This window comes from Furipterus horrens, unplaced genomic scaffold, assembly GCF_987537825.1.
Source record: "Furipterus horrens unplaced genomic scaffold, mFurHor1.1.pri manual_scaffold_2, whole genome shotgun sequence".
Lineage (NCBI taxonomy): Eukaryota > Metazoa > Chordata > Mammalia > Chiroptera > Furipteridae > Furipterus > Furipterus horrens.
Window position 1 is genome coordinate 185,171,974 of NW_028327172.1, and position 14,462 is coordinate 185,186,435.

Sequence of the window (14,462 nt, forward strand, 5' to 3'; positions counted from 1 at the left end):
AAAAATTTTTCCACGGAATAGAAGTTCCACTAATATAAAAGGGACTCATCAGGTGATTTTTTTAGAAAAGGAGGTCCCAAGTTCAGGGTCAATTCTAGCATAAGATGACATGGTTACATACCTGAACCTGTTTCTCCCGTTTTTTCCCCCATAAACATGAAAAAAAGGCCAGATTACACCAACAAAGGACCTAGTGATTTAAATAGGTTACCTTGCTTTCTAACAAGTGTGGTGTTTAAATAGAGCCTCCAAATTTGCAACATACCCTACAAGACCAACTTTCTTAAGGCCATGAAGAAAAATAATGATACCAACACTTAGGGGGCAAAGGTGGGGGGCGGGGGGAGGATGAGACTCTTTAGTTCAGAGCCACATTTCCCAAACACTTCTGGAATAGAAGAGAATCAAATTCTACTTTAAAAGCAGGTTGTTAAGATCTCCCCTTTTCTCCTGATTAAAATGTCTACAGCAGTTCTTGCATCCACAGAGATCCTCTTCATAAGAAGGGGATATTAAAGTGTCAAATCAAAAACAACACTCATAACTCCCAAGCAATTTAAGAACAAAAACTCATTTCAAGTTCGAGAAAAGAAAATAAAAACAGAATTCAAACACTGTCAGTTATTGCCAATGAACACGCAAAAATACGTATTAATGTAAAAAGACAAGCAGCAATTTTTACATGGATTAACTGCCCCCCTGAGAAGATCTGAAAATTATTCCTTAATTTAGAGCACCTTCCACAACATATGCTCAAGACACAGCAGTACGAGAGATCATGACAGACGATAACCTTACTGGCTTCCAGGCACTGAGGCAAGCAAGGTCACTCATTTGAGATCAAACAAGATAATTATAAATGGTAATCACCGGATGGGTTTCTGGTTCAGACTTAGTCACATCATTTCAGAGTCCCACCTCATAATGCACAATGTCTCAAATTGCATCAGACACAGGTTTAAGAAAGTATGAACTAGCCACACAGTGAGATACCAATGACATTGTAGAGGAGTAATTTATGATATGGGAAGATGTTCAAAACACATTTATTGTTCAGCTCCAAAACACATGGTTACAAAGAAATAGAACCTCATTTTTGTAAAAAATTAAAATTAATTTAATGGTGGAAAAATACGTAGTAATACAGATATGTTCAAACTGGCTTGATTCTTATTTTTGCTTATTTTCTGGTTTTTCTATACTTCACATAAGATTTTATAATAAACAATTTAATTTAAAAACACAACTATACAAATACCTGCACACAACAAGCTACATTCCAGTTACAGTTGAGGTCTTACAGCAAATTCTCGAAATCAAGTAAATAAATCAAAAAGGAGTTCTAGTGGGACAACTGTAATTGAATAACCAAAAAATAAAATTAAAAAATAAAATTAAAAAAAAAAAAAGGAGTTCTAGGAAGCTGTACAGAAGATGGAGGACTAGACACACACACTGGGTCTCCCTCCACAACTAAGAAGGAATATAACTATCTCAAAACTAGAGACAACCATAAGTTACAGAAAATCAAGCTGCATGGAAGTCCAACAAACAAAGATATAAAGAAGATACTCATCCAGACATGTAGGAGGGGTGGAGCTGGGGAGGCAGCAGCGGCGGCAGCAGCAGGCCGGCAGAAAGCACAGTCACACATTTTTGAAAGTGGTAGGACACATGGGGAGCATTCCCAGCTCCTGACCAGACTGCACATCTCAGGGTCCCAGCACTGAGGAAAATCAAGCCTCATTGCTCCTGACTGTGCACACCAGTGGGGTTGGGGAGGAGGAGGAAATTACTGGTCTCTCAGCAGAGTCTGGTTGTTTAAAGGGCCCCCACAGTCACAGAAGGTCTGCAGACCCACCCACTCTGGGAAAGACAGCCAGGGCAATGGATAGAGGGGCGCCAGTCCCATACAAAAGTGGGAGAAGTGCCTGGAAAAGGGGCAAGTACTGAGCAAGCAGCATTGTTCCCTCTCAGACCCCTCCCTCACATACAGCGCCACAACGTGGTGAAACAGATCACCCTGTACTGATGAATACCCAAGGCTCCGCCCCTTACAGCATGACAGGAGTGACAGCTCTACCTAAGACACAGAGGCAAACAAACACAGAAGCCTATCAAGATGAGGAGACAGAGAAGTATGCCCCAAAAGGGGAAAGGGATCAAGGTTCCAGTGGGAGAACTAAGAGATGAGGACATAGCCCAACTAACAGATGCAGAGTTCAAAACACTGGTGATAAAAATTGGTCGCAGGCTTGACAGATATGCTTGAGTATGGCAGATGCATAAGGGAAGAAGTGAAGGCTATGCTAAGTGAAACGAAGGAAAATCCACACAAAACCAATGGTGAAGGGAAGGAAACCATGGTTCAAATCAATTTGGAATAGAAGGAAGAAAAAAATAGTCAACCAGTACAGAATGACAAAACAAGAATTGAAAAAAATGAGGAGAGGCTTAGGAACCTCTGGGACAACTTTAAACATGCCAACACCCAAATCATAGGGGTGCCAGAAGGAGAAGAGGAAGAGCAAGAAATTGAAAGCTTATGTGAAAAAATAATGAAGGAAAACTTCCCAAACTTGGCATAGGAAGGGGAGACATACAAGTCCAGGAAGTACAGAGAGTCCCAAACAAGTTATACACAAAGAGGACCACACCAAGACACATCATCATAAAATGCCAAAGGTGAAAGATAAAGAGAGAATCTTAAAAGCAGCAAGAGAAAAGAAGGGAGATACTTACAAAGGGGTACCCATAAGACTATCAGCTGATTTCTCAAAAGACACTTTGCAGGCAAGAAGGGACTGGCAACAAGTATTCCAATGTGATGAAAAGCAAGGACCTAAAGCCAAGATTACTCTATTCAGCAAAGCTATCATTTAGAATGGAAGGGCAGATGAAGTGCTTCCCAGATGAGGTAAAGCTAAAAGAGTTCATTATCACCAAGCCATTATTATATGAATGTTAAAGGAACTTATTTAAGAAAAAGAAGATCAAAACTATGAACACTAAAATGACAAGAAACTCACAACTATCAACAACTGAATCTAAAAAATAAAAACAAAATCCAATTAAGTAAACCAGAATAGAAACAGAAATATAGGTATGGGGATCATTTGGAAGGGTATCAGCTTGGAGTGTGGAAGGGGGAGAAATGGGGAAATGGTGCAGGGATTAAGAAGCATAATCAATTGGTACAAAATAGACAAGGGGATGTTAAGAATAATATAGGAAAGGGTTAAGTCAAAGAACTTATATGCATGACCCATGGACATGAACTAAGGGGGGTGGGATTGCTGTAGGGAAGGGGGATACTGAGCAGAGGAGAGCAAAGGGAAAAAAATATTGGGACTACTGTAACAACATAATCAATAAAATATACTTAAAAAAATAAAACTATATATAGACTTTGAAAAAAAAAAGTTCTATTTAGCACTAGCTTTTTCAATGTTTAAGATCCAATATTTTAACATAGGAGTAGTTCTAGTAGAATCCACCTAAAAGTGGGGGGCGGGGACACACAAAAAATAAAACCCTCTCAAGCAAAACTCAATAGAAAAATGTGTCAGCAGGAAGTCTTAAAACTTTTAGTTTCTAACACAAGTATTGTTTGGACACCCCAATGTTCAGAAGGTCTTATCATCTTTAAAAATGGAAATAGGAAGACTAAGAGTTTAAGAGGTAGAAAAACATTTCCACCTTCTAAAAAGACAAATCTTGGTAATTAACTTCACTCTCATTTCACGAGAACCTATTAAAGCACAAACCCAAAGCCCCCAGACCGAGCGGCCTTTAAAGGCAAGCCCGTCATTATTTTATCATGAGAAAAGTGTCACCAGGCCACCATCCAAAAAACCCTAATATTTCTCAATACCTAACTATGTCATGAGCTATGCTTGCCTCCAGGAACTGAAAATGACTCCTGACCACAAAAGGAAAAGGGCCGAGTGTACAGACCAGGTGTTGAGTGCAAAGGCCAAGATGGTGATGCGGCATTGTGTGCAAAAAGGACCATGTGCAAAAGGACTGAGTGCAGCAATAATTATGCATACCTAAGGAACTGAATCACTGCACCCACAGCCTGTAAATACAGAAGGCTCCTTCCCAGCCAAGGAGCCCATGTGCTCATCCTCCTCCATTCTTTGATGAAAAATAAGTTTCTGCTCGGTCTTGTTCTATTGGTGTGAATGGCACTGGGCCAAAGGACCTTGATTTGGGTCCCTGACCTGGAAGGTCCCTGAGACCTCCAGCCGGGTGAGTGACCCAGACGGCCGGCTGACAGGGAGTCCAAAAGCATCTATCTACATGGCTGGCTTGACAGGTCAGCCCTCACCTTTGACAGATGGCAGGCTACGCATGTGCTTTATTTGCAGGGTGTTATACTTATAGTAGCTTCTCCCCAAAAGGAGAAGAGTTTAGTCACTCAGAATGGAAATTAATTATAACCAAAAATACATACAAGACAGCCCAGATTTTGCAAATGTGGCTAAAGGGAAACTTTCTCAAGAGGCCTCACTGGGTGATTTATTACTTTGATTTGGATATACAGTAATGTATGATCTATAAATAATTGCTTACACCAGACAGGATGTTAATTATGTAATGCAGTGATTTAGAAATAATATATCATTTATCATTTCCTTAAATTGTTTCAACCCCTGTTAACTTTCTGCCATAAACGGAGTGAAATTGGTGACTTTTGAGAGTTAATTTGGTGCAGTTCAGCAGTCATTTGGATCTTCAATCTACTTGAACATTTCATGTATTCTATGTAAGCCCAACAATGAAAGAAGAGCCCTTTAGTTCTCTCTACCTTACTTGTCCTCCCTGCCTGTCAGCACCACCTGAGTCCCACAGCTCTCTCATTCAACTGCAGTTATCATTAAAGGATAGATCGTTAAGACTAGAGAGAGATCTATTTATAATTTAGATAGCCCAGATATATCATTAAATTTTTTTAATTCATCATACATATCTAGAAATGCTACCAGATCAAAACTGCAAGGAGAGATCACCTCATACCTGTTAAAATGTCTATTATCTAAAAGACAAGAGAAAACAAATTCTGGAAAGGATGTGGGGAAAAGGGAATGCTTGCACACTAATGGTGGGGATGTAAACTGGTACAACCACTATGGAAAACAGTATGGGAGTTCCTCAAGAAATTAAACACAGCACTACCAGATGTGGGTATATACCACATGTGGGTATATATCCCAAGGAAACAAAACCATTATCTTGAAGAAAATTGTATCTCCATTTCTGTGTTCAATGCAGCATTATTCACAATAGCAAAGGTATGGAAGCAACCTGTGTCGATCATTGGATAAATGGATCAAGAAAATGTGGTTTTTATACACAATGGACTATTACTCAGTCTTAAATGATTAGAAAATCCTATCTTTTGTGATAACATGAATGAAACTGGAGGGCATTATGCTAAGTGAAATGAACCGGATGGAGAAAGATACATACCGTATGGTGTCATTTATATATAAAGTCTTTAAAAAGTAATGTTGAACTCATAGAAACAGAATAGAAAAGTGGTTGCCAGGGCATGGGGCAGGGAGGACAGGGAGAGGTTGGCAAAAGGATACAAACTCTTGAGTTCTAAAATGCATAAGGCCTGAGGATCTAATGCATGACATGGTGCCTATAGTTGATAATGCTGTAGTGCCTAAGTTAAATTTGCTAAGACAGTAGACTTAAATGTATTCACCAAAACAAAACACAACACAACAAAATGAAACGAAGTGGATAAATATGTGAGGTGATGGATGTGTTAATTAACTTGATGGGGCGGGGGATCTTTTCACAATGCAATATACATATATCAAATCACTATGCCACACACTCTAAATATCTCACAGTTCTATTTGTCAATTATACTTCAATAAAGCTGAAAAAAAAGGAGGGGGGTTACTGGATCTTCTTAAATTACTCCAGAGGTTTGAAAAACTGACTTATCATATCAATGATAATTTCCTTCCATGATTATGTAAATTATTTCAGGATTCACATGGGATACTTGATATTATAAGCCAAATTAAACTTATAAAATATTTATATTACTGATTAACATTTCAGTCCACTATAAAGTCTAAAATTTATTCAAGAAATTTTGAATGAAGAGGGAAAAGATCCAAGTCAGTGAATTAGGGTGAAAAGTCACGTTTGGCCTTTTAGTTGTACCTGGATTTGGTAAAAACCTTATTGTGTGACATTTATTTCAACCAAAGAGACCATAGGTTTCTAAACAAGTATTATAAGCTACCTAAAGAATCTTTGGTGATACAACTTGGGTATAGTTTCTGAAGTTCTTAGAACTCTATTTTTCTCCCAGTTTTGATCTGCAAGAAAACCAAATGGCCATTTCACTAAAGGACAAACGTTTTTGGAACTAGGAAACTGATTGCTGTATACATTTTCAGGAAGCAATGCAAGAGTAATTACAGTAATGCAAATTCAATTAAAAGAATCACGAATTGTTTTGTTTTCTAGTGAAAATTCCCCTTAGTTTCCACTGGAAGTTCTGCTAAAAATGGCAAATATGTTATAATTCTTTGCCATTACAAACCATCTTTAATGTCACTGAGCCAACTTAGACCCATGTAAATTATAGCTTGGTTAAAGGTGAAAGACAGCTTTACACGTTACATATTTGTCCCTTAACACAAATTGACAGAACATGATTTTTGTAAAGTCTCACATAAATGTGAAAAGACAAACAAAAACTCAGTCTCTCAATATACTCAAATTTACATGTGAAATTTTCAAAACAAATGGATTTTTCAACTATCAAGCATTTAACCATTCAAAATCAAAGATTTTCATGAGCATTTCTCAAACCTTAACCCATTAAGCAATTATACATCCACATCACTGATGAAAGTAGCCTGAGTTTCTGCAATAATACTATGCATTCATTATTCTGATTTTTATTAATTCTAATTTTTATAGAGTACAATTTCATTCTTGGGGCTAAGCTTATTTACAGAATAAACCATACAGTATACTAAAATGTTGTGTCAAAATGTACACCACTGCTCCAATTTTTAATTTTAGAACTATTTTTAGCTTTTGATTTTAAATTTTAATATCAAAAAATCTTGCCCCATTATAGTATAATTAGATTACTTTTTTCACATTTTTCAATCCAAAAAAAGAAAAATCAACAAAGAAATTAGCTAACTAGCCCTGACTGGTATAGCTCAGTGGGTTGGGCATCATACCACAAACCAAAAGGTCACCAGTTCAATTCCTGGTCAGGGTACAGGTCTGGGTTGCAAGCTAGGTCCCTGGTTGGGGGTGTATGAGAGACAACTGATAGATGTATCTCTCACACATTGATATTTCCTCTCCCTCTCTTTCTCCTTCCCTTCCCCTCCCTCTAAAAATAAATAAATAAATCTTTAAAACAAAAAAGAAATTAGCTAACTGTATCTGTGAAGTACAATTGGGACATATTTCACAAGAGGTAAATGTTTTAAGTTTCACATGAAAACACTACCTCTATCAAAGCATTTGGAGATCAAGAAATCTGCTGTTAGGAAAGTGAACTAACTGCCTTTAGTGAATTTAGTATTATAACAAACTGACATCAATAAAAAGATTTCCTCAAGAGCTTAACCTAAGACAGCAGAGTCCACAACCACCCTCATCTGTTAACCTAGTGCCATGAAATCAGGAGCTCAGCAAATGCTGAGTGAGTGTCTGCAACCCAGGCCCCAGAATACAGAAAAGGCTTCCTGCTCTAATAGGAATGCCAAGAAAGGATCATTTGGGAAGGTTAATGCCATTTCCTATCTAGTTTCAAACAGGCATGAATTCACTAGCAGAACTGATTAATACTGATCCTGTTAGATGGCAAATTAGCCTGGTAAAATTAGCCTGGCAAGTAAAATGATAGCAATTTTGCCACCCAGGGAAAAGTAAGGGTGATTTTTTGTAGATGTCTCTCTAAGATCAATGACTCACAATCCACCGGCAGACCACACACTGGCAGACCACACGCTGGCAAATGGAATGAAAGGGAAAAGGAGGCACATCTTAAGGCCCCCTTTGCCTTGAAGCCAGGGAGAGATAAAAATGGCACTTAATTTTATAAAATTCTCAACTAGTGAAATGCTCACAGTGAGGTCTATGAGTAAGCCATGGCCAAGATCTGCTGTTACTAGTCTGCAGGAGGTCAGGACTGAGAATAAGCATTTTGAAGGAGCAATTTGACAGTAATTTTTACATCTGTTGAACCAATTAACAAAAAAAAAATTCTGTATTTTGTATCATCGTTGTTCCTTTTCATTTACTTTTCTAGTAACTGGTTCTTACTCTATTTTATAAGACGTATTGATCCAGAATGAATTGGAAATTTAAAAAAGAAAAATAAAGGTCTTTTACCATGGATAGTTTGAGAAGCACCGCACTAGACCACACAAAATAAAGTTTTCTGTGGACAGTATGCACACTGTGATTTCAAGGATATTGATTTACTTGCAATCATCTCTTCAAACACTTGAATAGTAAGATTTTCAGGAGCAGGTAATGGTGCTACACTCCACTAAGCTCCTCTGAGTAACATCTGAATGAATCTAGAGATATCTGAATTGTGGGTTAATGAGATACCACATAATCAAAACCTGTTCCAAGGAACCAAAATATTAATGAAAATGATTTCCTTGGAAAAGGAAAGTTCTGTGGTCAAACAAGGGCAGGATCTATACTCTGGCCCACAGGCCCCTCCTGGGAAGACATAATACACTTTGGCATGTTCAGGATTCTGAGAAGGCCTATAATTAAGAAACATGTCTAAGTACAAATGTGACTTTCTTTATCTAAACACATAACTTGTTCAGAAAACACAATTTTGGAAATACTGGTATAGTCAAAAGCCTCCAGATCAGCAATCAGAAACATCCCAAGCGTTACTTACTAGCTGTTTGTTGTCTTCATTTATACATGGATCATGCTCCCCAGCCCCCACACCACTGAGCTCCAGCACCAATGAGATAATGATATAAAATGACTTCATACAGCTCCTTGAGGACAAGAAACTGGCTCCCATCCTGCAGCCCAACACACACACAAAGTGCTCCGCAGTTACTAAGTTGTTCTCTAGGGAATGTTCCAGGTGGTCTCAGCACCCTCCCAAACCCAGGATGGCTCATTTTGTGGGCCACTCCCTTGGAAACCCATGTCTTTGGAGGCCTCCAATCCTCTGGTCCCTGGCTGGTGAGACAGGTACCTGGAAAAGGAGAAGGGCCCCAGGAGAGCCAGGAGGAAGCCCTGCACTTGGGAAAAACACCCAACTGGTGACCATGGTTCCCTGGCCTCAACCTCTGGGCAGAGACAGGCAAGACTCCAGAGTTCAGGTTCCACGTGCACATCATGCTCCCGCCTGAAACCACCTACTTCCCTCTCCCATAGTCCCCACGTGGCTGGTATGCAGTGGGGACCCACTCAGTTGGATCAATATTGCATCATCTTAGTGGGAGAACAATCTCAACGCAAAATGTATCTCAATCCCAAAATAGAAAGCATCGTAACATAGAAATAATGTCCGTCCAGCTCCTATTCAACCTCTGGCTCCCCATTTCAACAATCAACAACAACAAAAAAGGACTGTTATTTTTAACTTCTATGGCTCCTCTGTTTATTTCAAAGGCTTCCAAAATTTGAGCGGCACCTACAGGGTCCTGTGGTCAGTGAAATGTAGGACAAGGAATTGGTTTTCATATACGGTCTCCCAACCACCAAACCATGGGGACTTTGTTAAGGTCAAAATTATCATGAAACATTATTTACATAGTACACAATGAGCTGAGTTCTGCAGCTGTTATAAGCACAAGCCACAAGTTGAAATAATAAAAACATAGAAAGATAAGGAGCCATTGGTTTTACTCACTGTTCACGTAAACAGTAAATGTCACGGAGGAATTGACATCGGAATTGGACACTAGAAACGTGTACGTGCCTCCTTCGGTCCCTTTTAATCTGGTTAAATGAAGTTCACTTATGTATCTACAAAGAAAGGACAGTAAATCAATCACCTGTGGACTGCCTGCCTTGAGTACATGTCTTTTTCACAGTTTATATCTGGAAATACATGCTGTTTAAGGAGAATACAGCTCACTTAATTCAGTATTAAGAAGGCCCACAAAAACAAATACAAACACACACATATGTAATCTGGGACAAGTGCCTGTGGTGTGAGAATACCGAGTGGGGAGAAGGCTTTCTCAGCACCGAGGCAACCTCCTGAGCTGTCCTCACGGCCTCCTTCTCACCGGTGTCCTGAAATTGCCTGCCCTGCTTTGCTTTAATGGCACTGGCCTGGAAAAACCCCAGCCTGGCAGGCTGTCTCCACGCAGACACTGCAGGGCCCTCGCGGCGAGGTCAGCATTGTTGCCCTCACCTTCCTTCTCACCACACCACCACCTCCTGGTGTTCCTCCTACGCTGCTACTCCTTCTGAGTGGCCTTTGCAGTATTTACTCTTCAAGCTTCTGTTTTACGGCAGGGCCTCCAGATACGGCTGTGTGGACGGAGCACGCGTGACTGTTGGCGTTACTGACGTGGGCTCCAGTGGGGATGGGGTGCCCTGGGCAGCCCTGGACCCATACGAGCTACTCAACTGACAGGCCGTATGCAGGGGCGAGTGCAGACCCCTCGCACCGCACGCACGCCCTGGGTACCACTTGCGCACTGGACTATTTGCTGTTGGCTCACTCTCAGACCTTGACCTCCAGTCCAGACTGCTCTGGCCCAAGGCCTCCTCTCCAGAGCTATTTTTATGCCACCATCCCCCCTGCCTGGATGCCGCTAAAAATCATGCACACCTGCACCTTCTCCCAGGCCTTGCCCTTGGGCACTTGGAAGTTGACTGCCTTCCAGGTCTAACAGCCAGTGAGAGATTGACCATGCAGAGGGACAAAAGTCCAGGTCCCTGGGGTCAGACGGTGCTTCAGCTTCACCTCAGCCACAACCTTTCTTTCCTCCTTCCCCCCACTCCCTGGCAGGTCTCTTTCTCCCTCAATGAAGCCCCTGCCTCAGGCTCTGCTTCTAGGGAACCTGACCTGGGATACTTGCTGCCCTGAACATCTCCTCTCCAGTGGCCATGGTCAACCTCAAATTCAACAAGCCCAAGCCCTTAGCCCCTCCTCTCCTTGAATGGGATGGCTTCCCATGATCTCGCCTGGCCGACGGACCCACAGTCCCCCCTCTCTTTCATACCCCCTCCGTCCCCTAGTCTTGTTAAGGTTGTACCTGGGCACCTCCCAAATCCATCCTCTTCCCTTGCCCAGGACAGCGTCATCACTCACCCACGTTCTTACAACAACCAACAGCCCTGGACTGGATAAATATACAAACTCTATCTAGGCCCTTTGACTTGGGTCAAATTACTTAAGTTTCCTCTTCTATAGAAGTGAGGGAAATAAGAGTGCCTGCTCACAGGGTTAGTGAGGACTAAACTTATTGAGTTAATATATAAAAGGTACTTAGAACAGCACAGACAGGAAAAAAGTGCTTGCAGCTTACTTACATAAAGTGTTCCTATTGCTGCTATTTTTGTTATAACTATTTTGAGGATCAAATGAGATGTCTGAGGTAAAAAAGCTCAGGTTCACTGCCTGACCCCAAACTACTCAATGATTCTTAGTTTCTTATAGTTAAAAAAAAAAAAAAAAAAAAAAAAAAGATTAAAGGCATTAAACTTTCCTCTTTCTCTGAAGTGATCTAATGTGTCCCTAGTACATGGAAGTATCCTCAGAACTCCAGGTAAGAACTACCCACTATTTTACAAATGAGAAAACTGAGGCATAGGTTTTGTGGATACCCTAAATATACAGCAAAATGATATGCTGGGATGAAGACTTCAGAAAGTAGCTGAAACGTCCTTCTTTGCCAGGAGTCCTCTCATACATTTATGAGTCACAGAAATAGAATCTGGTGAGCCAAGAAGAAGAGGGGGGAAATCCACACCCCCAGAGCAAGGTCCTTTTCTCACCTGATATTACTTTCATTCTCAGACTTGGGATAATTTTCCCATTTATCGGTGAAGGTTTTGTTCATATATATCCACTGTTGGTGCTCAGGTTTCGGGTATGCCTCGTATTCAACAATCAGATCTACATTTTCTCCATCATTTACAAATATTGTAGTATTCGCCATAGGGATGATATTAATAAATCCTTTATCTAATCGTAGCAGAATAAAACAGAAAGAAACTGTTATACACAACTACCCAGCAAAAAAAAAAAACAACTTCATCTTTGGATTTCAAAGATATTGACCGATTTCCATTGTGAACTGGCAATAACAAGTAAGAGGATTGAAACTAGTCATCTGACATTTATCTTGCTCTTGTACAATCACTGTCAAAAAGGGAGAAAGGATACACACTTGAAACATTTATTCGCCCATCTATCTCTTCAGCAACTCTGTTATTTAAAGCTCTATCACCATCGTATGAATCTTCTAGAATTACTAGTCTTGATGCTTATTTGGTTTAAAAATATTTATAGGACTAAATAGCCCATACCCAAACTCAATATAAGTGTTTATTTGATAAGAAAATGACATAAATCAAGAAGAGACAAAGAGCCTCAGTGTTCAATAACAATGTTGTATTTGAAAAAAGATAAACTAAGGTCTTTTCATCATATATATTACAGATGAATCAAGGGCAGCATTTTATCAATCATGCTTTTAGCTAAACAACAGAACTGACTCTTATCAGACTTCTATGGGGCGGGCGGGCAGTTTTCTAGTATTTTTTAGAAGCAACATAGGAAAAAAATCATAAAAGATAAATCTAACTACATAAACATTTTTAATGTCTATATATTAAAATTAAGGTAAGAGGACATAAAATAGAGAAGAAAAAAGCATTTAGTTAAACTAGTAATTAAAATAAGGGATCACTTTCACTCATCAAAAACAGCAAAATCTCAATAAAGCTGTTTCAAAAATAAAGTATATCAGTCCTATTGATAAACAATAGCAAAACTGATTTGAAATAAACTTAATAATTTTCCAAGTGTGGTAGAAGTGGCAGACTGAATGACACACTGGAAACTGACACAACTCTTAGAAAGCATTTAGCAACGTAGATTTTTAAAAACTGTCCAATTTAACCCTGTAATTTCCATTTGAGAAGTCTTCTTAGTGACCTGGATAGCTACATATAAAAGAAGTGCTATTTACATTAGTTATAATAATTTAAAAAATGAGAACTAGTTAAATAAAGTAGCCCTTAGATATAATTCTATATTAATAATATCAAAAAAGCTTGATAAAGAACACAATAAAATAATGGCCAATATTATTTTTAGAGCCACCAGTTATGGAATATTTACTAATGTGCCGAGAACTGTCCTAAGTACTTTAGCATACATTTTATTTAATAATTATAACAAATATTTAATCTTATAATAGTGAAAGAGAAAGCTTATAATCCCAAATTTATAGATGAAAAACATCACATCCTGGAAAGCCATATAGGTAGCTACCCAGTGGGAGAGCTTAGATTTTAATAAAGGTCTATGAAAAGCTAAGGCTGACTTCTTCTTACCATAGTATTTCTTAAGAGTTTCTCTACTTTCATTTAGAAAGAAAGAGAGAGAGGAAATGAGTTATATGTATAAATAAAATGCTTTTGAATATAAAAGTACAAATATACCAAATCTTTAAAATGGTTCTATTGTCAGTGAAATTATAAAAGACTTCTATTTTATTTTTCAATTTTTTTCAAATTTTAAAAATTAATTATGAAATTTAAATTATTATTCATTATCTTTGGTGCTATTTGGTTAAATATATTGAAGTCCACATGACATTGTCAAAACAGTATTTACTGCCCTTTAGTTTCCCTTATAGATTCAGAATAATAAATGGAATCCAACAGCCCTACGTACCAACTGAAAAAAGATTTTTCAGGTGAGGATGGAAAATCACCAAATGAAAACTGGCTATGGAAACCACCACCTTATTCTAATTGCTGAATCATAAACGATACCCCCTGCCATTCCTTAAGCTAATTTAGGTTAATTTTGAAGAAATAAATGTTTTCTCTGATTGTTACACTATATTTTCAGGGTTTAAAGGTTATAAATTCAAACCACACAATGCAAAATATTCAAATTACTACAGACAACAACACTGCATGGAACTATTTCTCCCATAATCACCATGTAGAAAACACTTGTCTTAAATTCCCTCCAGTTTTCTATAGTCTGGTTTGCTCAATATAGCTTTATGTCCTATCATGGAATAGAGCTTCAAATTCATAAAGTGTAAAAATTATTAGAATCAAAGAATCCATCTGTGTTGTTATAACATAAAGTATGATTTTTTTCAAGTATTTCTGCATTAAGAAATTAAGGAGTTCTTTGATAATGCATTAATATTTAATTAAATGCAAACACTGTGCCAGGTACTTATATAAAATCTACTGCCTTTTCTCCT

General features: G+C 38.7%; 1 protein-coding gene across 2 annotated transcripts in view; it reads right to left on the reverse strand.

Moving 5' to 3' along the window:
* Positions 1-14,462, reverse strand: part of KIT (KIT proto-oncogene, receptor tyrosine kinase) — an 81,564-nt gene that overhangs the window by 22,158 nt on the left and 44,944 nt on the right. For both annotated transcript variants that reach the window (XM_090266861.1, XM_090266860.1), the window contains exons 6-7: positions 12,004-12,193; positions 9,902-10,017 (exon numbers count right to left, since the gene is read on the reverse strand). In XM_090266861.1, the coding sequence (XP_090122987.1) occupies positions 9,902-10,017; positions 12,004-12,193 (306 nt within the window). The remainder of the gene's footprint in view (positions 1-9,901; positions 10,018-12,003; positions 12,194-14,462) is intronic.